The 26,712-nt window shown below is 38.3% G+C and overlaps 1 protein-coding gene across 11 annotated transcripts in view; it reads left to right on the top strand.

Annotated features, from left to right (window-relative positions):
* Positions 1-26,712, top strand: part of cadps2 (Ca++-dependent secretion activator 2) — a 230,459-nt gene that overhangs the window by 21,528 nt on the left and 182,219 nt on the right. For all 11 annotated transcript variants that reach the window (XM_028449449.1, XM_028449448.1, XM_028449438.1 and 8 more), the window contains exon 2: positions 18,741-18,854. In XM_028449449.1, coding sequence (XP_028305250.1) covers positions 18,741-18,854 — 114 coding nt within the window. The remainder of the gene's footprint in view (positions 1-18,740; positions 18,855-26,712) is intronic.

Here is a 26,712-nt window from a genome sequence, read left to right as displayed (position 1 = left end):
AAAAGGTTATAAAGCCATTTCTAAAGCTTTGGAACTCCAGCGAACCACAGTGAGAGCCATTATCCACAAATGGCAAAAATATGGAACAGCGGTGAACTTTCTCAGGAGTGGTCAGCTGACCAAAATTACCCCAAGAGCGCAGCAATTAGTCATTGAAGAGGTGCCAAAAGACCCCACAACAACATCTAAAGAACTGCAGGCATCACTTGCCTCAGTTAAAGTCAGTGTTCATGACTCCACCATAAGAAGGAGACTGAGCAAAAATGGCCTGCATGGCAGAGTTCCAAGATGAAAACCACTGCGAAGCAAAAAGAATATTAAGGCTCGTCTCATTTTTGCCAGAAATCATCTTGATGATCCACAAGATTTTTGGGAAAATGTTCCGTGAACTGACGAGACAAAAGTTGAACTTTTTTGGAAAGTCTGTCTCCCATTACAGCGGCGTAAAAGTAACACGGCATTTCAGAGAAAGAACGTCATACCAACAGTAAAATGATGTGATGGTCTGAGCTGTTTTGCTGCTTCAGGACCTGGAAGACTTGCTGTGATAAAGGGGGCTAAACACTTTTTCACACAGAGCCATGTTTCTTTGGATTCTTTTTTATCAACAAACCCCTTCATTGAAAAACTGCATTTTGTGTTTACTTGTGGATGCAAAAACAAAGGTGTTGTGTTTAAAATTGAAATAGCTGATTAAAATGCAGAGTTGCAGTTGTGAATCATTCTTTTTTCACTTGATCTTTTTTATCACTGTGTTTCACACGAATGTAAACACAAGATCCTTATTTGTTACTTCACTGAAATATCCAGCAGAGTATATATGCAGTGCTTATTTGACATGCAAATGTTTCACATGGTGTTTTTTTTTATGTGCAAATGAATTGTGCATCATGGGCATGTCATTTACAGTCTAGATGCAGAGAGGTGTTTGTGTCCTCCCTGTTCTTACCCACCTTTACCCAAAAAAATACACTCTGGGCTAATTAATTAATAGCAGGGGCTTTAGCACACAATAAAACAGTCTAGCGATGCCACTGGTGTTTCCTAATTGTATTTACACTGTTCATAAGGATTGATCTGAGCAGGGCTATAACTGGTAAGACTGGTGGATTTTTTTTGTGTCTTTTTGTGAACCTCTGAGACTGGATGGTTATCTCTTCTGCATCATCATGTCAGGCCTGATTAGCAGGAAGAAGTGTTCAATTATTAACGCAGTCAGGAGGATGGGAAATGAAATTCCTTGTCTGTGTGCCGATGCAGAGCAGCCGCTGGAGGCTGTGAAGAGAGAACCTGCAGTGGTGAATTCATCACAGCGCAGCTTATGGAGCACCAACTCTGCCATCATTAAAAAAATTAATAAATACCTACAGATATGACATATATGAATAAATGAATACATCATCATGAAGGATGCACCGATCGATCGGCCGGGCGATCCTTCCACATGAAACCGATCTTTTCCGCCGATATTTTATTCCTCCGCAAACTTTTGAAGTCGGTCTTAAAGTCAGCCAATGTCCCTTATGACTTGATATACTCACCTACCATGTCATGAGTGACGCGCATGCCTCTGTTACACAGGATGACAACAGTCATGGAGGCATAGTTAGTCTAGCACCGGGGTCCACACACTATCGGCTTGCGAGCTGCTTATTACCACTGACAGCTTTTCACGATCTACTGTTTTGTTTTTTTTTTTTGGGCGGGGTTACACTTGTACATGATTAGATTGTAATATTTACAGTGTTACAATTATTACTATTGCAATTATTCAATAAATAGTCATTATTTGTATAATATTAATGCAAGGCGAATATAGCACATTTCATACACAAGGCAATTCAATGTGCTTTACATGATTAAAAAGTGCATTAGAAAAGATTCAGCAGCTAAAATAAATAATCAGCAGTAACAACTTGAAGAGGTTCTGGACCACCATCCAGTTTCTCAGGAAGGGGAAGGTGTCAACACTGTATATGGTGCAGATGGTACACTCCTTTATGAGATCCACCCGGAGTTCCTCAAGGCCCTGGATGTTGTGGGGCTGTCATGGCTGACACGACTCTGCAGCATTGCGTGGACATTGGGGGCAGTGCCTCTGGATTGGCAGACTGGGGTGGTAGTCCCCCTTTTTAAGAAGGGGGATTAGAGGGTGTGTTCCAACTATAGAGGGATCACACTCCTCAGCCTCCCCCGATCAATCTACATTCCTACCCTCACCTGTGGTCATGAGCTTTGGGTCATAACCGCAAGAACAAGATTGCAGGTACAAGCGGCCGAAATGAATTTCCTCCGTAGGGTGGCTGGGCTTTCCCTTAGAGATAGGATGAGAAGCTCAGTCATTGGGGAGGGGCTCAGAGTAGAGCCGCTGCTCCTCCGCATTGAGAAGAGCCAGATGAAGTGGCCTGGGCACCTAATTGGGCCTCCATGCTAAGGATGCTGCCCCCGCGACCCGGCAACAGATAAGCGGAAGAAAATGGATGGATGGACATTCAAGGGGTATGCTGTTATAAAAAAAATAATCTGATCGGCCAAAATCGGAATTAGCAGGTCAGTCTTGTAAAAAATCAGTGATCAGCCTGAAAATCGGTGCACCAATATAAAATCACTCAATATCTGAATATATATGCCATAAATGAGTTGAGTGATTCATTTAATTATTTTTAATTATGGTAGATTTGATCATCAATAGTAGCTGATGTATGTTCACAAATGAACACATAGACAAACCACTGAAATTGATTAATGCTGCTAATAGGCTGGAACATACTTAATCATTTCAACATTACACATTTATATATCCTACAAATATGCTTTGGATGACTAACGAGCGAACATCCCTTTGTTAGAGCCTGCTAATTACAGATAATAGTGGTGTTCCTATTGTTGCAGCCCACACTGATTGGAATGGCACACTAAGTTTTACAACCCCTAAGGAAACCGTTAACTCACACAGAGGACGATATCCATAAAAAAAATACATTTGACTTTTAAAAAACAACAAAAAAAAAAACAAACACTTCATGCTGTTTATTTGAAGATACAACAGATGCTGTTTCTGCACAATAGGTTTAGGTCACAGCAACATTAAACTCTTGGTATTTTTGACGAGATTATTCATTCTAGTTTGAATTAAAACTATTAATAATTTGGAGGATGTAAGTACTATGGGCCAGATTGACTAAATACTCTCAAATAAATGATTTTGTTGTGCACGTGAATAGATTGCACATGCCGTGTTTGCTTGTTACACATGATTTACTAAGATTGTCAAGGCAGCTGATAACTAATGGAAAATATGTGAATTTTCAGTTTTTAGATTTTCTTTAATAGTTTTTCCATTTCTGGTTTTTCTGATTCATCATGTTGTAAATTTTATGAAACTGTGCCAGTTGACTAAAACTAGACTATCACGAAAATAATCCTGATGACAAAATTCTGACTAAAACAAAGTTGCATTTTAGTGAAAAGACTGACTAAAACTAAAACTAAATGAAAATTACCATAACAGTGATTCCTTGGTTTGCTTTTATGTTTTAAGAGAGTAAATGTGAGGCACAATTCTCTTCAGATCGACATGGTTAATTGGAAATTGACCCTGTTTTTCAAAAAACCAATACATTTTCCTTTCATAGATGAACCTTTCAGAACAAAGTCACACTGATTACAATGTTCCAAGTATGCAACGCGTTCATTCATTTTGAACATGATTGTGACCTCACCCTCTTAGGTTCCTTTTGTGGTGTATGAATGGTAAAAAAGTACAATTTCCAACTGGGGAAAAAACTAATACCTTTTCTTCTGGAAAATTACACTGTGCATTTAAGATTTACTAGTAGGTTTCATAAAAGAATATAGCTGCTGCAGTAACCAGGGCATTGCAGACACTGTCAGGGTTTTACTTGTTATTCTTAACTGTACAGAGGGAAAAACAAGTCCTTAGTATGGTTCAGATGAGTGGTTTCTATCATCTTTGAAGCTTTAATTGGCGAGGCAGTTTTCTTTAATGGATCTGATGGAGGTTTGCCTGGCAAGAAAATTCTGGTGCCTTTGAAAGAGTCTTTTTCATGTTTCACAAAATAACATTAAGCCAAAGAAAAGGATTTACACTACAGGATTTATAGCAGTACAGCATTTCAGTCTGGGTCTTGCTCTGTCATTTGTTCACTTCTACTGCACACTTGCAGTCATCGGCAGGCCCCCGTGGCCTTGAGCATGCTTTCTTTACCCCACTCGTTTTTTTAGGGGCTCCCCTAAATGGACTACTCCTGCTAGTCCCTCCCAGCTACTTCAGGTTCCGTTGTTACATTTACCTCATTGCCACAGGGCTTCAAACCTGTTATGTAGACCTCCATATTGGATACAAGGTGCAACCCCTAAGTGCAGCAAGTAAGTTTGATAGCTAGGTTACCATTACCCTTGGAAATGCGCAAAATCTAAATGGCGCAATAAAAACTGGTAATGGCAAATCCTAAATTTCAAAAATATCGCTAGGAAGTTTTAACGCTTTCATGAGGAATTTATACATAACTGTATTGCAAAAGTGCTATAGAAACACTTTTCCCGCAAATACACGTCACAGAACGTGACGTACACGGTCACATGATCACTTCTCTTTGAGAAAACATGGAATGGCTCGTGTAAACAGAAGAGGAGGCCGGGACATTTCTAAGCATTATGCTTAAAAATTATAACTTCTACATTATACGTGAAACAACAAAGGAATACAAAGTGTTATGAGGTTCTGAGCGTCCATCTTCCTGCAGCGAAGTGTCGCGGGATATGATTTCATGGGAGTTACGACGCTCCTGCCCAAAACAGCCTTCAATGGAAACGCATACAAAGCACAATCATACTTTGTTGACATTTAGAAACACTGCTTTTGCAAAAACATGTAATGGAAACAGACACAGAGGAGGTTGCCCCGCAGTCACAGCTCACATGGTTTTTGATGGCATCCGTTGACAATTGGAGTGGTTCCACCACGTGCCATCTTATGCTTTCACCGTTTACTGAATTCCTCTACTGCTCACTGCTGCCACTGCCTTGTCGTGTCCCTGGCTAGGAAAGCTAAGGGTATGCTAACACTTGTCCATAATCTACACTAGTGATGAAACGAAAATAGCCCAAAAGTGCATTTTCAGTTTTCCGCCAAAAAACTTTTAGCACTAAAACAACTTGGCCAAAACAGAATGTGATGACACAAGGAAAAATTGCGGCCTACATGCAATTGTCTGCGATGTGGACGTACTTCAACATGTCTGAGCACTGAAGCATCTTCTACGTAAAGAGGTTGAGGTGGACCACGGAGTGAAAACAATGAAAAACACTCTCTTGGAGTTTGTCAGCATCTGTTTCTTTATAGTCTGTGATCTGCCATTATGAATTGCCACAAAGCATGGATTGATGACGTACAAGACAAGGCAAGGCAAGGCAAATTTATTTGTATAGCGCATTTCATACTCAAGGCAACTCAATGTGCTTTACATGATAAAACATTCAATTGTTTAAAATCAATAAGAACATTTAAAATCATCAGTAAAATCAATTAAAATCATCAGTAAAATCAATTAAAATCATCAGTAAAATCATCATGACATCAACAACATGACAAAAAATCTCCCTCTCAATCATATGCAGTAGAGAAAAAAAGTGCCTTTAACTTTGATTTAAAAATGTTCACATTGGATGCTGACTTCAGCTCTGCTGGCAGTTTGTTCCACTTCTTTGCAGCATAACAACTAAAAGCAGCATCACCATGTTTACTGTGAACTCTGGGCTCCACTATCTGACCTGTGTCCATAGATCTGAGAGATCTGCTGGGTTCATACCTGACTAACATCTCACTGAGGTATTCTGGACCAAACCCATTCACAGATTTATACACCAGCAGCAGAACTTTAAAGTCTATTCTGAGGCTGACTGGGAGCCAGTGTAAAGACTTTAAAACTGGAGTAATGTGCTCTGACCTCTTTGTTCTGGTTAAGACCCGAGCTGCAGCGTTCTGAACCAGCTGTAGCTGTTTGATGCTCTTTTGGGGGATTCCTGTCAGAAGACCATTACAATAGTCAGTGGAGGAACAGTTTCTATCTTTGCAGTGAAACCTCTTTTAGTTGGTTTTGTTTGTGTTAGTAATCAGGAGGGGGGGAAATAACTAAATGTCACAGTTTCTCTTATACCAACTGGAACTGAAGTATTTGTCAGAGGAGGAAGAAGTGCTATTGTTGTGTTCACAGGTTTGGCCACTAGAGAAAACTGTGTTCACAGATGGCTTCATTTCTCATTCTTTTCTAGGTTAATAATATCCCAACTCTAGTTCCATGTATAAACCCAAAGAAAGGCTGGAAGGAACCATATTCACGGTATTGGCAGCAAAGCATGAACTCAACTCCTCAATTAATTTTCCAGGCCTGTAAAAGGCAGACGCGTCCTAAAGCGTTTCTGCTTTCAGCTGATAAGTGTTGATGCACAATGTCACTCAAGGTAGCCAGTGTGTGTACTTGCCTCATCGACATGAAATGTTTCCTTTTGGTACTTTTAGCTTTTGGGTGTTTTCTTTGTTGTTTGTTTTTTAGTGGAAACAAATGGCAGCACAATGTATTTTGTAACTGCAATTCCAATTTGGAGCCATTGCAACTTGATAGGTTCACAATGGTAAGCAGCTTACTGAAAATTTAAAACCATAATTACACACGTTTTGTATATTGTTATAGTGTATAGAAACACTCCCTCTGCTTAGTAAAGAAAGAAAACTACAAGTAGAAGGTGAAGATTGGTCAATACCTAGAACTGTACAACTTTCCTCAAGTTTGTAGTTGCATCATTAACAGAAAGAAAACAGTTATTAAATTAAATAACCATAACAGCACCCCAGAGGTCAAGTGACGATTCTGGTTTGGGTTTTGATTCCCGCTTTACCCAAGGCACTTTACCCACAGTGCTAGTACTAGTATAAATATGGTGTGAGTGAGTGTTGGTAATTTCCTATTTTCCTGTTAAACAGGTGGTTAATGTGTTGCTAGTGTTTGAAAGATGTCAACACACGGACGTTTCATGCGTAGCGCAAATTCTCACGCTATGAAACCTCATGAGACTTTGTGTTCCCGCTTGATCTTCCAAGATTTGGTGTGTTTTGATTCGACATCTGAAGTATAAAAGTAACATAAAAATTAGAGGTGTCCTGATCCGATATTGAAATTGGATATCGGCCCGATATCAGCCAGAAAATGAATATCGGATTTTATCGGACTGCATTTAAAATCTTGGATATATATCATCTTTATTCAATTGTAGAGTACTGTAGATATTATGTTGAAGGTTAAAATTTACATAACCAATTGGTTAATAATAAACGGGTCAGTTTTTATCATACCTACTGTTGTTGACTATTGTTCTCTGTTTGAGTAACATCACTTGATCAAGCCTTTTTTAACATTCCGCACTACAAAATAAGTAATAAAAAATGATTCGTGCTGATATTGCATCCTTTCGATATCGGTATTGGCCAATACTCAAGGCTGCAATATCGGCATCGTATCGGAAGTGAAAAAGTTGTATCGGGACGACCCTAATAAAAATGTAACTTAACAATTCCTATAAGGCATTTTTACATGATTTTGAGATATTTTAGTATGTCGGTAATTGCATCAAATTAGACGAAGCCTTATTATAGTATGAAAGTAGGTACAGTATATCGTGAAAGAGAAATTGGAAAAGTTGGAAATGGAAACTTGAGGCCCTGGTAGTAACAGCTGCAAAGTCCAGTCATGTCAAAATTAGCTTTTTGCCAGTTTTTGTTTTTTTGAGTGTTTTAGTGTTGTGTATTAATTTGTCATTTCATGCATTTTTTTGGAATAATTTTGTTTTGTTTTTTAATGTATTGTGTTGGGTTTCATTATTCTTCCAACTTCTTTGGGGTATTTATGTGGGGAGCTGCACAAAATTAGAAACAGTACCCCCAGCCCATCAGTTGCTGATATTAGATAATAAAATGAGTACTTCATCCAAGGCAATCTCGTGTTGGTGCCTTGCCTTATAATATGAGTGAGTTTAACACAAATTGCATCATCTATTCTTTTGAAACACTGTTTCGTGACTCTTATCATTTCAAGATTTTCAGTTTTTTTTTCTCCTTCCTCCTAATTTTACAGTATAAGAGAATCTGTACTTGTGGAGATCATGAGAAAGCTGAGCAGAGTATCCCGCATTCACAACAGCATGCCAGGACACAATAGGAGTATTTTCAATGTCTTATTGAGAAGTGATGTTTATAAGCATTTAAAAGCCCAGTCTCTTAGTGTTTTATATCACCATTTTCTATAGGTTCTTAGCTTTACAACACTGCGTCAAGCATTATCATTCGTAACAGCATCAAAGAGTGCAACAGCAGAAACCTGAATAAGAATGGATGTTTATTTTTGACAACTAGATGTTGAAATTTGGCTTGAAATAAAGAATAGATATGATTGGAATCAATTTGACATATTACAGTTACACACTTGTTCCCAAACTTGTGAAAAAAATTGGCACAGTTGTGGCAATGTGGGCTTCCCCCTGAACTTTTTTGTACAAAAACATTTGAATCTTTGGCCTATTGTTTATTATTATCACCAAACTTGCTGCAGTTGATCTCAATACATTAGTTCATTTATTTCTGCTTTTGTAGCCTTCCCTACTGAGAATTGGCTTTATATTTGATTAAATCTCTGTTTTTTTTTATTCGGACTACAGATTTATGTGTTTAAAACATTATTTATTGTCACTCAGTATCATATAGTTCCAGAATTTCATATCATCTGTAACCACTAATAGTCCTACCTCAATCTGAACAAAAATTAACCGTTTAGGTCATGTAGAATCTTAAGGCTGGGTTACACTGTGCGCAGAGCTCGAATGTGCGCAGCTCACGATTCTTGTTCTCACATTGTACGGACCGACACTCTGACACGATCTGACTGCTCACACTGTACGTTCATACACGACACATTGGGGTCTTGTTTCCAGAAATGCAATGTACAAATTAGAAGAAGAAGAACTCTGAAGCGTCGTTATTAAAACAGACGAAGAAGAAAAACCTGGAAGTGGAGAGACACTCGCAAATCTCAGCAAAAAGACGGCGATGTGATGGACTAGGAGCTGGCTGGACAGACGTGGGCAGTACGGTCCGTCTATTTTACAGCAGTCCTACGGTGTTCGCACATGCGCAGTGTGAGAGTTTAAGGTAAGCCGGTCCGTGGTACTGCTTCAACTGTGAGATACCCTCATGAGGAGCGACTGGATTTCAAATGTTTGATTTCCTTACGACCATACGATTGCTGATTGGGAGCTAGTCGTGAGGTGTTAATTGCTTCTCGTGACCCCATCTATACTACACGATGCACAACACATGATCTAGCAGAGATTCGCACGATCCCAACAAAAGACGCACAAGTTGAAAATTGGCTCAAAATGGGCCAAAAATTGCATGCATTGTATGCCTGCCTTTAGAAAAACTTTATTTGTTGTGGGTGTGTAAATTTTTGAGACTAAACAGGGGCTAAACAGGTGAATGAAACACTGTCATATTGCACGCAGTTTATAAAATGTCAAAGTGTATCAGAAAACAATTGTCTTATTTGTGTAACACTGGAGTAGACACATCTTTGTCCCTTGATGGGTATTTGAGTTTGTTGGTCACACTTTAATTCGATTGGGCCAAAAAGCCCACAGTTGTAGCGTTGTGCAGTGAAACCTTTTCTTCTGAATTCTCCTGCTTTGTGTTTTCACATGTTCATTTCATGGTCATCATGTCTTAAGCTCTGGCAGCTGGTACTCCTGGATTGTGTTTTGCTGGTGATGAAGTGGTTTAAAGTCAGATGGCACCATCATGGCCTCAGCTCCCACAAAGCGCTAACCTAATAAAAGACTTCAACTCTCCTCCGTGCAGCTATGATCAATTGATTCAAACAGCCTGAGCAGACGAGCCCAGGCATCCCTCCGCTTCTATTTTTATCTTGGAGGCCGCAGCCGTCATTGCCCTTCTCCCCCGTCCACACACTTTCTATCTCCAGCCTCACTCCGTGTTAAAGCTTGCGTTCCTCCACCCGTGTTCTTTCTCCTTCCTCTCTTCTTGATCGGATTTCCTGCTGCGAGCCATTGGAAAGCTTTTCTGGCCCATTGCTCAAACCACCAGCTATCATTAAAGAGTAGACGCTTTTGACAGATTCAAAACCTTTCATTCCTGATTCATTTCCTTGATTGTCTCAGCCTGTCTAAATGATCTGCCTTAGGGTGACTTAATCAGCTTGTAACTATCAGCATTGTTTTAGGGAATCGGGAAGCATAAATGTATCTGTCAGAGGGCTGTGATTGCTAAGACTTAGCATGAACGACTGCATGTACTGCTGCTTTTTATAGCTGTCGAAACACAAAAGAACAATGTTTTCTTGGTTGCTATTGACAGGCTTTGAAGCCATTTTGTATAGTTACTAAAATGTTTTGAAGTAAAGGTAGGTTGTATTAGTGGTGCAATGATACACACAATTCACTGTTTGATAGTATCAACAAGGTTCTCAAGGTTCTGAGAGTGTGCTACTCAGGAGCCCAAACCTGCTGAATGATCCTCAGTAGATCGTCTTCAAGTGGTGCAGACTGATTGCTCTGTTGATGCAATAACTCAGAACAATGGCACCAACAGATCATTAGAACGGTTTCTGTCCAAAGCTGCTCCTGTTTTCCATGGACTGATAAAAGCAAAGTTATAGGAACTGACGGAGCAACCACATTAAAGGGGCAGTATTATGAAAAAATCACTTTATAATGGATTTGCTACAGTGATATACATTCCTATAGCCTCGTTCAGAGGGCCAAAATTGAAAAAGTTCTGTTTCCTCCCTCTTTCGCTATTCAACATTTTGTGTTGGATTTTTGCCCCCTTATGAGTCATAAGGTGGAAACTCCGCCTGACAATCCTGGCTCCTCCTACCTAACATAAGAATGTGAGCTCCTCCCTCTAACAAACATAGCGGAGGCAGGTTGATAATGCAGTTACTATCAAAGTTTATACCTTTACATTCAGTTTCAGTATTTAGATAAACTAAAAAGCGCTCACAATCAGTTTCACTTTTAGTAGCCGTTATACCGCCTTGTATCACCTTCATGGGATTATGTGATGTGTTTGTGACCCAATGCGAAGTAGCAGTCAGACAAAACAATGTACTATTGTTTTAAATGGACTATTTCTGTGGTCAGGCGAAGTAAGGAGGAGAAAGAATACTGGTAATGATTTACTGCTGCTGTTGCACCTACTCGGGCATATGCAAAAGGCCCGAAAAACTGCCTGTTTTAGGAGCGCTCTGAAAGTGATTTTTCAGAGGGTTAAAACTCCAGAAAACAGGCGAGTTTATATTAAACCTCAAATACTAGTGTTGGGGTTTTTAGAACAAATGGAGATGGGTGAAAAATGGCATAATACTGGACCTTTAAAGGAGATTTGCAGTCACCAACTACATCAGGATGAGGCTGAGAAAACAGTAATGAAAGCCTGACTTCCTTACTTTGTTCCTGTAACCACCAATGACCAAGCTGTCAGGGATTTGAACCTGATGTCACCACTGGTCAGGTCACCATGGAAACCTCTATGCTGCACCGCAAATGAGCAATAACCAGTGATTGCTGTTATTGTCTCAAAAGCACAAAGCGACAAGTGTCACATATAATGTGTTTGTACTTTGCTGTTTGTCTTATCTCAGGATTTTCCATTCCCTGGATCATGGTTATTATTTTTGGAGAGGGCTGCCGTCACAGGCAAGAGAATTACAGCAGATAAAGCCCAAGCTTAACATAAAAATGTAAGATATAAAAGCCACAGATCATCAATAAAAGAAACTTTTATTTTTGGTTCTCTAGTTATTAAAGAAGTGACCTGCGTGCAGCAGAAGCAACAATACTTCTCTTCATGACCTCATGTGAATGAACAAAACTTCACACTTATTCTTTTCATGTGTTTGTTTTAACAGGATAAATAAATGCATAAACATGTCTGTAGCATGACAGTGAGTGCACAAAATGAGTGCAACCCGTAGATGGATCGTTAAATTATCAGCAACTGTGTGATTTCATCATCCCCCAAAACAAATTTCTGTTAACTTATGGATGAAAACATACCAAATGTAATTTCGCATGTAGTTCTGCTCCAAACTATACCTACAAGCATAAAATGTATGCTTTGTTCAGTGTCATCATAAGCTAGCCGCTGATATACAGCATACATAGGCAACTGCCGCATTTGGCCCCCGGTTTAATTTTATGCGGCCCCCAAAGTAAACGTACAAAATGACAGAAAAATACACAGAATTACAACATTGCAGGAAAATATTGTAAAATGCTCCAAAAACACACAAACCTACTACAAAAATTAAACGACAGCAGCAACACACTAAATTACTCATAAAAATATTCAAATTACCAAAAATGACAAGAAAAGACAAAAAAAACTTGAAAAAGAACTCCTCAAACCCACAGTGCTAACAAACAAGCAAAACAACAACAGAAATACGCAAAAAAATAATGCACGAAATGCCTCACATTGAAAAAAACAACAAACATACACAGAATAACAGAAAAACACAATTACTATAAACATTTTTAGTTGATAGTCAGCAAAAGCCATTTTCATGCTTGGAGGTGTAGACTTACATGTTACAATACAGTAATTATGAATTGTTAGATAGATTACACCTATGTTTTTTAGTGTAGTACTGCGTGCCACAGTAATTTAATCCAAAGTTACTATTTGCCCTGCTTATTTGTCTTTGTGATGTTTTGGGTCAAATAAGATTTCTTCTGTTTTGGAGCAAGTGCATTCCCTACTGACCAAGAAAAATAACTGCTTGAAGACTTTTGTCATGCTATGTAGTTTGTAGTGAACCCACACTGACTGAATATGAGGGACACCTTGGCTGCTAAAAAATGAGTGTGTGTCCGTGCGCGTGAGGCTGGGATGTGCTCCAGGGTTAGCAGGAAGCTGGTGGCCTGTCAGGAATGCCACGTTTCAGCAAAGACCTGCAGAAGGACTAGTTTTTATTTGTTTTATTAAAGAGTGGTAACTGCTAGAGCAACTCATCAGCTTTATTTTGGGTGGCTCATTTTGAATACCGTGCTATTCACACTAGTCACAGCAGTTGTAAACCGATTCACTGAGTCATATTTAATGTCCATAAGATAAACAAAAGAACAAATTAAAATACACTTTTGAAAATGGTTCTGGTGTCAGTTATGGCTTTATCATGGGGAGAGGGCGCTACCAGAGTACCACCTTGGACAAAGTTATTTGAGATACTTTTCCGACCAGTTTTGCTGGAACTCTGTTGTCTCGGAGGAATCTGAGTTAGGGGGAGCAGCGGCAGCCGTATTGATATGAGTGAGCCCCTCAGTTTGTGTAAGGTTTAATAGCAAAGCATTCTTTACAAACCACCTGCATTGTGTCAAGTTTACCATCTTCACACCTGATTTGAAATATTTAGGTGTTATAAATGTCATCTATAGCTGCTGCAACTGCTTTGTTGCGGTAGAAATGTGCATCAGTCAAAGCACACACAGTAGTGATGGTGCATTCAATGTGCCTCAGAAACACAGGATACAATGAAATACTAGATTAAAAAAAAAATCGCCCGCGATCCTGAAAACAAGAACAAGCGGGGCAGAAAATGGATGGACAAAAAAATCGATGCAACCATGGATTTTACCGATGCAAGCACGCAGTGACCGATGCATCACGATTTTACCCGTCAATAGTACGATGCATACTGAATGAAAAGATACACTCGCATCGCACACGTTTGTATCTAGATACCAATTCGTATCGAATAATCTCCACATGCTTAGTTCACACAGATGAGTCGCTTGAACATAGTTGCGCTTTTTGCTCTCCAAATCGTTCCAGTGACGTAGCTACCGGGGTAGTAACGTGGGGAGACATGATAAGGTCAGTTTTTGTGTGTATAAAGTACAGATGGATGATGTCACAGCTATTTTGCAGATGTTAATTACGCTGTTTTCTCCTGAGACGGTGAAGAAACTCCACACCAGGCAGAGACTATTGCCACGTTTTAGTTAACTTAGTGCGTAGCAACACTGACTGGGCTGTGTTATTGAGTTTATTTTACTGTTTCAAAATGTCATGTCAGGACAACAAAAATGGGAATTTTTTATATTGTGTGCGTGTGTGTGAGAGCGCTGTGTTTACACAGAATGTAATCTTTCCATCAATTTATAATCGGACATGTATTATATTCACCTTGACATGGAGTCATGTTTTCTGCCACAGCAGCATCGTGACAGCCTAAAGGGGTATTTGCAACAAGGAGAAGTGGTCAATTTACTGCAGGAAAATACCTGTCTGTCTCATGACACACACACACACACGCACACACACACACAGACGGTCCTGTTTATTGATCTGCCACTGTGAGGTTCTTGCTCCCGTCCAAACCAAATAATCTGTGTCCTGTCCTCGATTACTTATCACCTTTTCCTCGAGCAAGAAAGAGTCTAGATTAAAACAGCCTTCTGGCCTGAACAACCTTTATTGTGGGTTACGTAAGCCTTTGCAACACAGCCATTGCTATAATGTGGAAGTGGGTTTTAACTGTGTATCCACTCCTAAACCCAAATTAGAGTGTACAATAAACTCATTACGAGTGATTTTGGGACAATAAATGAAATCGAATGACTCAGAGAGAACTTATACAGTAACAGATAACACATAGAGCAGACATGGGCAATTGGCAGCCCTTGGTCTAATTTTATGCGTCCCCCAAAGTAAAGGTACAAAATGACAAAAAAAAATACACAAAACAAAAGCAAGAATACATTAAAAAATACTAAAAATTACAACATTATAGGAAAATACAGTAAAAGACAAGAAAAACACAGAAAATACTCCAAAAACACGCAAAACTACTACAAAAATGAGCAAAACGACAACAGTTATACACAAACTTACTCCAAATAACACAAAACGACAACAAAATACACAAAAAGACTCAAAACGATATACAAAATTACATGAAAAAAGTACACAAAAAGACAAGAAAATCAGAAAAACTGACTACAAACCCACATAACTAGCAAACAAGCAAAACAACAACAGAAATACACACAAAATACTCCACAAAATGTAAAATGACAACATAAATACACGATATGACTTACCCTGTCAGAAGTCGGAGTAATTTAGTGTGTTACTGTTGTTGTTTTGTTCATTTTTGTCGTTTTGTGTGTTTTTGGAGTATTTTCTGTTTTTTCTCTTGTATTTTTGCAGTGTTGTAATTCTTTGTATTTTGTTTATGTATTATTGCTTTTTTTTTTGAATTTTTCTGTAATTTTGAACATTTACCTTGGACACCGCATAAAATTAGGCCGAGGGCCGCACCACAGGACTGTATTGGCGTACATATTAATTATTTGACTTTTTCAGACTTCACTTATAAACAGTAGCCTTTGGGTGTTTCTCTGAAGTTGCGACTGCATGACTGCAAGCTTTTCCCAGCGAAATGCAGATGAGTACTGTTCAGAGCTGTGCCTGAATGTCCAATTTGTTTCAGTCCCTCCTTCTGGCTCTCTGCTTTTTTTAAAAAAAATTTTTTTTACTTTGTTTAAAAAGGGTCTACTAGAGCAGTGGTTCTCAAACTTTTTTGGCTCAAGTACCTCCTTTATCAGACTACAAGTTTTTGCTTAGAAAACTATTTAAAAACTACTATAGAGCATAATGATGGAATGAACGAGAGAGAACACATTTTAAATAATCTCTTTTTGTAAATAAGTGTAATCAAACAGTATTTAGTTTTTCCTGCATAGATTATTTATTCAGTTTTTGTTCATTCAGTATGTTTTTCTCTTATTTTGTTGTTGTTTTTGTGTGTGCTGTTGGTATTATTTAAATTATTCTGTGTGTGTGTACATTTTTCTTAGAAATTTGCTAAATTATTGGAATTCGGCCAATATAACGGTGCGCTTTATAGTCCGAAAATTATGGTGAACAGTTTTTGCCATCTCACTTCTCTGTGCTGCATGAAAAAAGAATGGCTTTGTGGTGTTTGCGTTGAGAATCGCCGTAGTGCTTCCATGGAATGAGAGCTGAACTTCAGTTTACACTTCTTCAGTGAAATTTTCCCAAACGTTAGAAACTTTAGATTGGAGTTGAGCTCCTTCTTTTGTCTGTAGCACCATTCTTCTTCACTGTAAACATTTGTTTGGCACAATAAAAACAAAACAACAGGCAACAAAGCAGCATATTGCCTTGTACCTTCTTTTTCTGTGCTGTAAATGAGATTTGTCAAGTGTTTGAAATACTTAAATGAGATCCGTTTAGTACGACAACATCCAAATCAACCAGGACTGCTTCACTAGAAGGAGATAAATGTTGGAAAAACCAATATATGAACTCGTATGAAAATCTTCGGGATGATTAGATTTAGTGTTTTTCATTCCTAGAAATTGCACATGGAATGACTTTACAATGTTATTAAAAAAAGAAAGTCCTATATTTATGTCAATACATTTTGTCAACATGGGCAATTTGACAGGGAACCATAGTTGTATAATCACTTTACAGTTCAGCTGCAAAGTAAGAAGAACTTAGTTACTTAGTGTCTTTATTTTGCATCTTCTCACTAGTTTCAAGCTAAAGGATTTGTTATTTCTCTAGGACAGATCAAGATAATCAAGTTTAGAATAACCAAAGGGAACAGAACTATTTTTCCTCTTGTGCATTATTTGCTTACATCAATCTGCTTGTTGCTGCTGCATCATGTTGGAGACAATTCAGATGACTCACTTCAGAAATCAATGATGCATGAAATGAATTCTGTGTCGCTTGAAATCTCTATGTTCTCCTTGTGACAATGTTTTGTTTTTTTTTTTTACTGTTCTGCCATTGAACAACCATTTTTGTTGGAGTGACTGAATCATGTACCCTTTGTTCCATGGTTATTCCATTTTAAAACCAAATCAAAATAACAAATAATTATTCAGTTTTATTGACTTAAAATCAAAACAGAAATACAAGAGCTTCATATTTTAAAGTGGTGGGTGACTGTGGCTCAGTAGTACTTTACCCACATTGGCTAGTATGAATGTAGTGTGTGTGAGTGTTGGTGATGGCGCACTATGGCAGCCTCGCATCTGTCAGTCTGCTCCAGGGCAGCTGTGGCTACAATAGTAGCTTACCACCACCACTGTGTGTGGAGTGAAAGACTAATGCACATCATTGTAAAACACTTAGTGTCTATAATAAAGCGCTATATAAAATCCAATGCATTATTATTATTATTATTATTATTTTTATTAATAATTGAAACGTCTTTAATACATGAATAAATCAAAAAAGGATGTTATGTAAAACATGCACACTGCACATTATATGAGATTAAAGGAACCAGAGGTGGTGTAATGAATCTATTGGCGTTCCTCGTTACTTGTGATCAAATTCTGTCTGTTGATGGCTGTCGTTAATTTGTGCAAAAATTAAAAAAATTACTGCCCTCAAAAAAGCTGTAATTGTTTTTGCAAAAGTGTCAAATGGTAGAAGTTCTAACATCTGTTGTTCCTCACACCAGCCTCCCAGTTGATAGCCAGTCACCAGTTTATTTGGATACTATTTGGACTTGAGCACTTTTCGGTAAAGTTGGCACGATATTCACAGATTCAGACTTCCAGCATCAATAAGTCTTTAACAAAATGTCATCGACACAAATTACGCCTCTTTCTTGCCGTCGGTGTGAGGTGGACAACATGCTACAAGATCATTTTTTATCAAAAATCCAAAGTGAGTAAAAATCAAAATATGACACAAACAGAAGATTTCATTTTAAAACAGAAAAACGCTGCTTGTCTGTTTTTGATTTTTTTTTTTTTTTGTGTATTTCTGTTTTGGTTTATGTCAGCAAAACAAAATAAACACACCATTTATTTTCTTATTTTGATTTGGTTTTTAAATGAAATAACCAAAGAACAAAGGGTACAGCGATTTGACTGCCTTTAAGGAGTTTCAGGAAGAGCTTTACCAACCCTAAAGCTATTCAAAGAGCTGGTTCCTTGATGGTGGACTGACGGTTCTCTATCATCTTCTGCTTCAACGCTGACTTGCAGCAGGTGCTTTCACACCTTTTAATGACCTCTAAGTTCAATAAACTGTGATGCTCATGATGCGTTTCATAACTTTCCATATCCTCGCCTCCCCAACCCCTTTCTTTGATTAAAGGCAAAGAACCGACAGCTCCATTTAGACTCGGCAGAGGCAACGAAGCCCACACAAAAAGCTGTCAGCAGGAGATAAATCACTGCTCACTTTGTGTCAGTGGGAAATTGGCACTTTGATTTCCAGAATGTATTTGTTGCTGGCAGTGTTGCAACAGGCCAAAAGAATAATGGTTTAATTTACCCGCCTGCTGTTGTGACCTTATACATATGCAGATGCTCCGAGTGATGCCGTGGTTCTTCATAAAAAATTAAAAATCATATCCAGGTGTCAGCTGTGGTTCACTGCACAGAAATGACCACTGCTCATGACATTTGGGTTATTGACTTTTTTTTAACCTACCTGCTTCATTTGGAGAGTCAGGCACTTGCTGTTAAAGGGCCAAGTTATACAAGAGACACTCTGTTTTTAAAGGTTTTAGTTCCTGTTTGCCTTCTTGTGATCCTCTGTAATTCTCTCTACTTCTCATGATGGATTGTTCTTCATTTATTTTGTCTCCTAGGTGAACAAGCAGCAACTGCAGGCAGTGAAGGAACGATTCCTGGCCTTCTTGAATGGGGAGACTCAGATTGTGGCAGATGAGGCGTTCTGTAATGCTGTGAGAAGCTACTATGAGGTAAGAGGCTCCTTTTTTAGGGCTCCATCATTCCTGATGGTAATGTGTTGACGTTTTGTTGGAAACACTCGTATAATGCGTAGAAGGGAAGAACATAGCAACATCCAAAGGCAGCATTCGAGAGCTGCCTTTTTACGTAAATGGTTGTCATCTTGGGGAACTGACTGCTCATGCGCAAACACAAAAATAAGCTATGGGAACAGAGGCAGAGCAGCAATGTGCTTTTGAGAAGGGGTGCGGCCTCCTCCTGCCTTATAGCGGTTAGGAAATATCAATGTTTATGGCTATGAAAAGCACAAAATGCTGACACTTTCAAACTTATAGATACTGTAGGCTATCGGAAATTGAAAAATAAATAATTTATGATTATATTATAATTAAAACAAATAATCAAAATATCAAATTTATGAATATTTCTTTCAAACACTACAGTGAGTGTGTAATATTGGTCCTAAATGTGAAAGCTATGGCTTAACCATCTCTGTACTTATGTAACATCAAAGCTCGTTGTGCCTTCAAGTCATCTTGCGTACAGCCTCCATCCTCCTCCACATGCCTGATGACAGAGTGGCTGTCGAGCTCATATGACATGAAGTAATTAAATGCATTGCCTGCAAAGGGCTCAGACAGATTAAAAAAATCGATCCGTCAGATGTTTTCTTCCATTCTTGAGTTTAGGTGCCACCAATATCTTCTCCCTCCCACCATACACTTTTTGCAGACATTCCTGCAGCATTGCTACCATCTTGTTTCTGTGTAGCCTTTCCTCGTGTGCATCTGCAGATTTACTAGGCTTTTTCAACATGTCCGTGGGCAAGCATCAAATCACTTTAATGAAACCTTTTACACAAGCTTTGAGCTACAAAATAGAACTGGGTATGTTCCACTTTCTGTCGGTGGTTAAATGCTGAAACCCAAAATTGCAGCTCTTTTGTATTGTTCACGTCCGTGATGCAGCTGTGTAAAGGGATCATGGCACCCTATACACATGATTTTAGTGGTACATAAAAGTGACATACGGTACTATTCAAAAAGGAGACACAATAAATCTCACTGGAACTATTACATGGAAGTCAAGTGAAACTTCAAAATGTGAGGTATCAGGTGTCATTTGTCAGATTTGTGACTCAGCAAAACCAAATGAAACGGCCTCTTATGTCAAAGCAAGCACCGTAAAATTACACGGCATCACTTATCAAAACAAGCGCCGTCAAATGGCACAGCCTCAGGCCTTAAAACACATGGCGTTTTATTTTGAAGGATCCGAAAGTACACATGACGAAGTAAGTTGAAAAGGCGTTCTTTCATTTTATTTTTTAAAAATTTAAGTTATATCCTTACCCTTACTCTCGTATCCAAAGCAGCACGTATTGATGACGTCATGTATATTTCCGTATATGTGTATTTTGAAAGCTGTTGTTTTATTTATTTATTTATTTTTAAAGGTTAAGACATATCAACGTTTCATTTAACTATGTATTTATTTATCAAACAATGCGTTGATATATCTTATACTTTTGAAAAAAATTCACGAAAGAACGGCTTTTTAACTTTGTCATGTGTACTTTCGGCTCCTTCAAAATAAATTGCCATGTCATGTTTTAAGGCCTGAGACCGTTCAGTCTGATGATTTTTATTTTGAAGCCTGAGGCCGTGTCATTTGACAGAGGTTGTTTTGATAAGTGATTGGGTTAGATTTGACTGAGACATGAGTCCGTTTGGTCTGATAAACGACACCGCTTTTCCTTATACCTGATACCTCACTCTGAGACCTGAGGATGTCCTAAAATGTGTACCATGCACAATTCAAAAAGAAGACAAAATGAATCTCGCAGGAACTATATACAGTATAAAAGTGGTTTTATTGTTGCTGTGTTTGGGTATTTCAATATTAGGATCAGGAGATATTTGGAAAAGTGATATATCAAGGATGACTTCAATGACACAAACCAGGCAATAGGCAAACAAATGCGTTTACACTCAGAAGGGTAACAAGTCACAGGTGATATGTTCAAAATGCAAATGAGTGCTCTGTGACAGTGGTTCTCAAACTGTTTTGGCTCAAGTCCCCCCTTTCTCTTATTTCTGAATCCATATACCGTCTTTGCTTAGAATACTATTTTTTTTTAAAAATGACTATAGAGCATAATGATGGAATGAATGAGTGATAAAAAAACATTTTAAAGAATGTCATTTTGTAAATAAGTGGAATCAAACTGTATTTAGTGGATTGGTTCCCAGCCTTTTTTGGATTGTGACCTCATTTTGATATCAAGAATTTCTGGCGACTCCAAAGACATTTTTTTTCTAGAATCAGTTTTTGATCATGTTAAGAACTCAGATTAAAAAAAATGTCCAACCACCAAGACTCATTGTTCATTTTTTTTTCTCTCTCTCTCTGTCTCTCTCTCAATTCCATTAAATTCAAAACAGCTTTTTTGGCATGAGAAACAAGTTTACATTGCCAAAGCAAGTGTTTTAAATGTTAAAAATAGCTAAATTTGTGATGTGCAAAACAAGAAGATAAAAGAAAAGAAAATTAAAAAGAAAAATCTCTCTCTCTCTCTCTCTCAAGGATCCCTGTAGTGCCATTGAGTACCACTAGGGGTACACGTACCACCATTTGAGAAGCACTGCTCTATGAGACAAAGTTGAAGAAGATAGACGAGTCTTCTGTCTCAGATGTAAACACTTAAAGCCATCTGGTATGTGTTGGTGAGCCGAGTTTGTAAATTAGGCCTGCCACTGCGTTTTCCAACTTCTCCAGCTGCCATAGGCCCGTTGCAGTCTCATGATGCATATCAGTGCATCGCTCTGCTTTCACGCCTGTCTTTCTTTGCCATCATCTGCTTTGAGATGGAGATCTTATCGACCACTTGAAACTCATGTTTCCCTTTTTTTTCTGGCAAGTGTGAAATTCTAAGGTTTTATGAAATCTCTTGATCAGCTACAACTACAAAGCAGCTGACGAACCAACTGATCAAAGGCACATATGGTCATCTTCAGTACTCATGAGATCAGAGTGATGTCTGTGGCTCTGCTATCCTACTGAGGGATAAGGGATTAAGAGACCTGCAATCCCAGGTTGAAAAGCAGCAGTGTGAATAAATAGTGATTGATTTATGGCAAGGCAAATTTATTTGTATAGCGCATTTCATACTCAAGGCAACTCAATGTGCTTTACATGATAAAACATTCAAATCATCAGTAAAATCAATTAAAATCATCAACAAACACATGACATCAACAACATGACCATAAATCTCTCTCTCAATCATATGCAGTAGAGAAAAAAGGTTCCTTTAACTTTGATTTAAAAATGTTCACATTAGATGCTGACTTCAGCTCTGCTGGCAGTTTGTTCCACTTCTTTGCAGCATAACAACTAAAAGCAGCATCACCATGTTTACTGTGAGCTCTGGGCTCCACTATCTGACCTGTGTCCATAGATCTGAGAGACCTGCTGGGTTCATACCTGACTAACATCTCACTGATGTATTCTGGACCAAACCCATTCACAGATTTATAAACCAGCAGCAGAACTTTAAAGTCTATTCTGAGGCTGACTGGGAGCCAGTGTAAAGACTTTAAAACTGGAGTAATGTGTTCTGACCTCTTTGTTCTGGTTAAGACCCGAGCTGCAGCGTTCTGAACCAGCTGTAGCTGTTTGATGCTCTTTTGGGGGATTCCTGTCAGAAGACCATTACAATAGTCCAGTCTGCTGGAGATAAAAGCATGGACCAGTTTCTCCTGATCTTTCTGAGCCATTAAACCTTTCACTCTGGAGATGTTCTTTAGGTGGTAGAAGCTGTTTTTGTGATAGATTTGATCTGACTGCTGAATGTAAGATCTGAGTCAATCAGATTATGGTGGGAAGTCAGAGCCTTTGTTCCACACAGAGCTTAATTTGGGCCGGATCCTCCCGTAGCAATATCTGGCACCTCCCAGATTTTGACCGATACTTATTTTATTGGATCCAGCTCCCATTTTTTTCCCCAGCATCTCATTTGCTTTCTAAGTGTTTTGATTAAATTTTGAAGTATTAGATTTGGACAGCTGCGTCTTTTATTGAGTTTAAATCACTGGAAATTACATTGTACACACAAAACTGAAAATAAAAACTGAGTGCGAATGAGGAAGAGAGGGGAAAGTAACGCCACGTCCCCATGCTACGTCTAAAGTGTGATTTTCTGCAAAACTTGTCTTGTCAGCTTTGAAGACAGTAGAAAATGGCTAAAAAAAGAGTTTGTTTAAACCAATAAGTGAAGCTAAACCTTAGGTAAAGAAGTCTGAGGTTGTTTCTGTGGAAATCGTGGAGCAGCAGCACAGCAGCAGCAGTTAGCTTAGCAAGTAGCAGCACCTGTAGTGAAGATGCTAATGCAGGAGCACCTGCCTCCACCAGACAGGAGAACTATCCAGGGGACATGAGGAGCAATCGGAGACAGAGAGAAGAAAAGAGACGACGGGAAAAGTTCTGCTATGGACATTAAGAACAAGAAAGTTTGGACAGAGACTCAGTTCAAAGCCATGATGCACTTTAATTGTTTTTTTTTTTTATTCCATCACATTTTTTGTCTCTCTCTTACTGCCGGAACAACATGCTGCCAGTGTTCCGGGACCTTATGATTTACAAATTAAGCACTGGTTCCACATTAGCAAGACATAACAGCAATGAAAGCCATATTTTTATTTCCTGCTCCTCACTAGAATTGATCCAACTGGCATACTTCCTCTAGCACCCATTGGGAGACTGATGGGAATAAACAAACTGAGGAATAATCTGATGAATGCATGGGAATTTTAAATACTTATATAGGTAGAGGTTAAAACTGACCATTATGGTTTGGCTTGTTTCTTTTTTTTTTTTTTTTTTTTTTCCACTTTGTCTGCACATGCTGTCGAAGGTTAACACGACAAGAAGTGCAATCTTTTAACAGCAATGCATATTTTATTATTGCAATTAAATAAATTTATTTATTTCATTGCATAATTGTGACCATCACCAGCCCTCCTTAGGGAAGGGTAAGAAATACTTTATTAAAGGGAGGATGTAAAAAAGAGAGGGCAGTGTTACACCAAGGTGAGGGGGTGGAGGGGGGTGGGGAAGTTAACAGGGAAGAGGGATACAAGATAGGAAATGGAATGGGTGGGGAGGAGTTGATAGGTTTCAAGTGATGCGATGTGAAATTGTGGTTGTGTATATTGTGCTTATTGTTGTGTTATCAAGCCAGTTTGGTGACCAGTGTGCGGCTTAGGAATGTTTCTTACATTTGAAAATGGATGCTAGACTGACTGACTCATATCCTTCACAAATTAGCAAACTCACTAAACATTATCTTAGCATAAGATGAATCAGTCTTTGATGCTTACTGAGGGTGAAGGGTGCAGAGGTTGACCGACAGGCAGTGATTGAGTCAGTCAGTCAAAGCACCCTCCAAATCGACAAGCAGGTACACAAAACCATTGTTGTGGTATACTGTAGCTACAAGTGAAAAGCTTTAAAAACAAGGGTTGTAATTGTGTGATTCTGGCTCAGTGCTGCATGTTTGTTAAACAGTCAGTGTGTTTACATGCAGTTTGAGAAAAGTGAATAACTGGCTTTGTCCGATAGTAACTCTCTCACACACAGAATGTGGTTGAACGGATGAGGAAAGGAAACCAATTACATGCTGCTGCTGCTGCAACGTTTTTTGTTCTACATCACTTGTTTTATTATTTGTTAAATATTTTTTTACTTTGTGTCACCCTACCTCACTTTTGTTAATTTCAATAAATGTTCCTTTTTTAAATTGAGACTTGTAGCATTTATTATCATCATAGTGTTATTTTTATGATGTAAATTGAGGGAGCAAAAGTAGTATCGGCTCAAGAAAATCGGCAGTCCTTGTCGGTCATTGGCTAAGGCTGATGGGGGAAAAAAATCGGCATCGGCCCTAAAAAACCCATATCGGTCGATCCCTAATATAGATATGGATAATAAATGCCTTAATTGTATGATTATATGGTCACACCTTCAACGCTCGAAAATTAGTTTTCGTAGACGTAAACAGGAGTTCCATGAATCAGTGATTGATTGCTCAACCTCACGGACTGGAAGTGTGTCTCCGTGTAATGAAATTAAATTGCGTGCAGTGAATTTGAATTTTTAATACTGAATTTTTGGGGTGTATTAAGATGATTTTTTTTTTTTTCCAACAGGAAAAATACAATTTCAAGTTACTAATTCAGTGTCAAAACAGTGAATTCAATTTCAAGTTGTTACTTTTAAATTCATTACCAACTATTCAAATTCAGTTTCTAGTGGCACAAATCTCAGCCTATACACCGCTGTCGTATTATTACGTCACCTAGTGGAAGTGCGTCTGATTGTCAAAACGATGTGATGGCCTTTCCCTAACTCCTTTCGGAAGTCTCCTTACACCTTTCCTTTACCCTGTTATGTCATCCTTGGGTTTAAGGAAAAGTGGGTAGGAAAGGAGATAGGAGGGACTATTCGGATGCAGCCTCAGACAAGACAAAAGGTCCTCAATCAGCCTGTGAGTTTTAGGGGTGACTATTGGCAAGGATGTTGCAAAACGATACATATCACGATACTTGGGTCGCGGTACGATATTATCACGATATATCATGATATGTCGATATTCTATCCAGTTAATATCAAAATTAAACGTAGAGATGAAGAATCAAGTTGCTGTATATGTTCATCAGAATATACTGATTATTCAGAGGACAAATTGAGTCAAAACTATTTGCCTCAAAACATCCTATTTATTATTTATTATTAGTGTTTTTGTACATTTTCACTGAAAAAAAGAAAATGCAGTGTTACACAGTCATCATAAAATCAAGTGCATCAAGTAACCATTGCAACACATTGAAAGCATTGTAACCACTGAAATATTGCACAAAAACACAAAAAAAGTAAATTATATATATTATAAAAATATATACATATATATATATATATATATATATATATATATATATATATATATATATATATATATATATATATAGAGAGAGAGAGAGAGAGAGAGAGAGAGTGGCTGTGTGAAATCGATTTATTTTTCCACACCGCTAGTGAATATAGCTCCACAGTTGTATGTAAATGTATGGGTTTTGAAGCAAAAGCTATTGAGATCATATTCCACTCCAGTGTCTGGTTGACATATTTTTTCATCAACACCATTCATTGTGGTAACACTTGTTATAATCCCAGGCACTCTCGACCTATTCCAAGCATCTTTCTTCTGTGAAAAACTGCACATGGTTTATGTGCTTGTTATTTTTTTTCTGGAACAAGCATAGAGGAATGTTGTTGCCTATTGGGTGAAGCAGAAAATACTGTGTATTATTTTGATTGTAAAAAACAAACCAACAACATGTTTTTGAATTTCTTATTGCTCTTAATAATTTAGGAGATGGTTAGGTGCAGTAAACTCATATTTTTCATGTGAGTGATTTGTGAGAAATGTTTTTTAGTCATTCAGGCACGTTTTTTACACACTTTCAGAAACGAAGAGTTCCCTGCAAGCATCACAAGGAAACAGCGAAGCTAGACTGTGAATTTACAAGCAGGTGGGGGGTGGTTGCTGTACCAATATCTAATATTTTAATAAAATCATAAATGCCAAAGTTATCATTGTTGAAATCAAAACCTTTACACTCATTTGGTGTTAGAGCATTTAAGTTGTGTATGCACCTCCACCATCTTATTTCTTTGTCCCTCACATTTATTGTGAACCATTGCTACTGTGGGGGCAGGATTTATTACCCTTTAGTCAGAGACAGCGGGATTCATGAATGCAATTTACTTGCAGAGGTGTGGATGTTCTGCAGCTTTTATTATCAGCAACAT

Source organism: Gouania willdenowi, chromosome 6 (genome assembly GCF_900634775.1).
Source record: "Gouania willdenowi chromosome 6, fGouWil2.1, whole genome shotgun sequence".
Taxonomy (NCBI): Eukaryota; Metazoa; Chordata; class Actinopteri; order Blenniiformes; family Gobiesocidae; genus Gouania; species Gouania willdenowi.
This window is presented reverse-complemented; position numbering and strand designations above follow the sequence as displayed.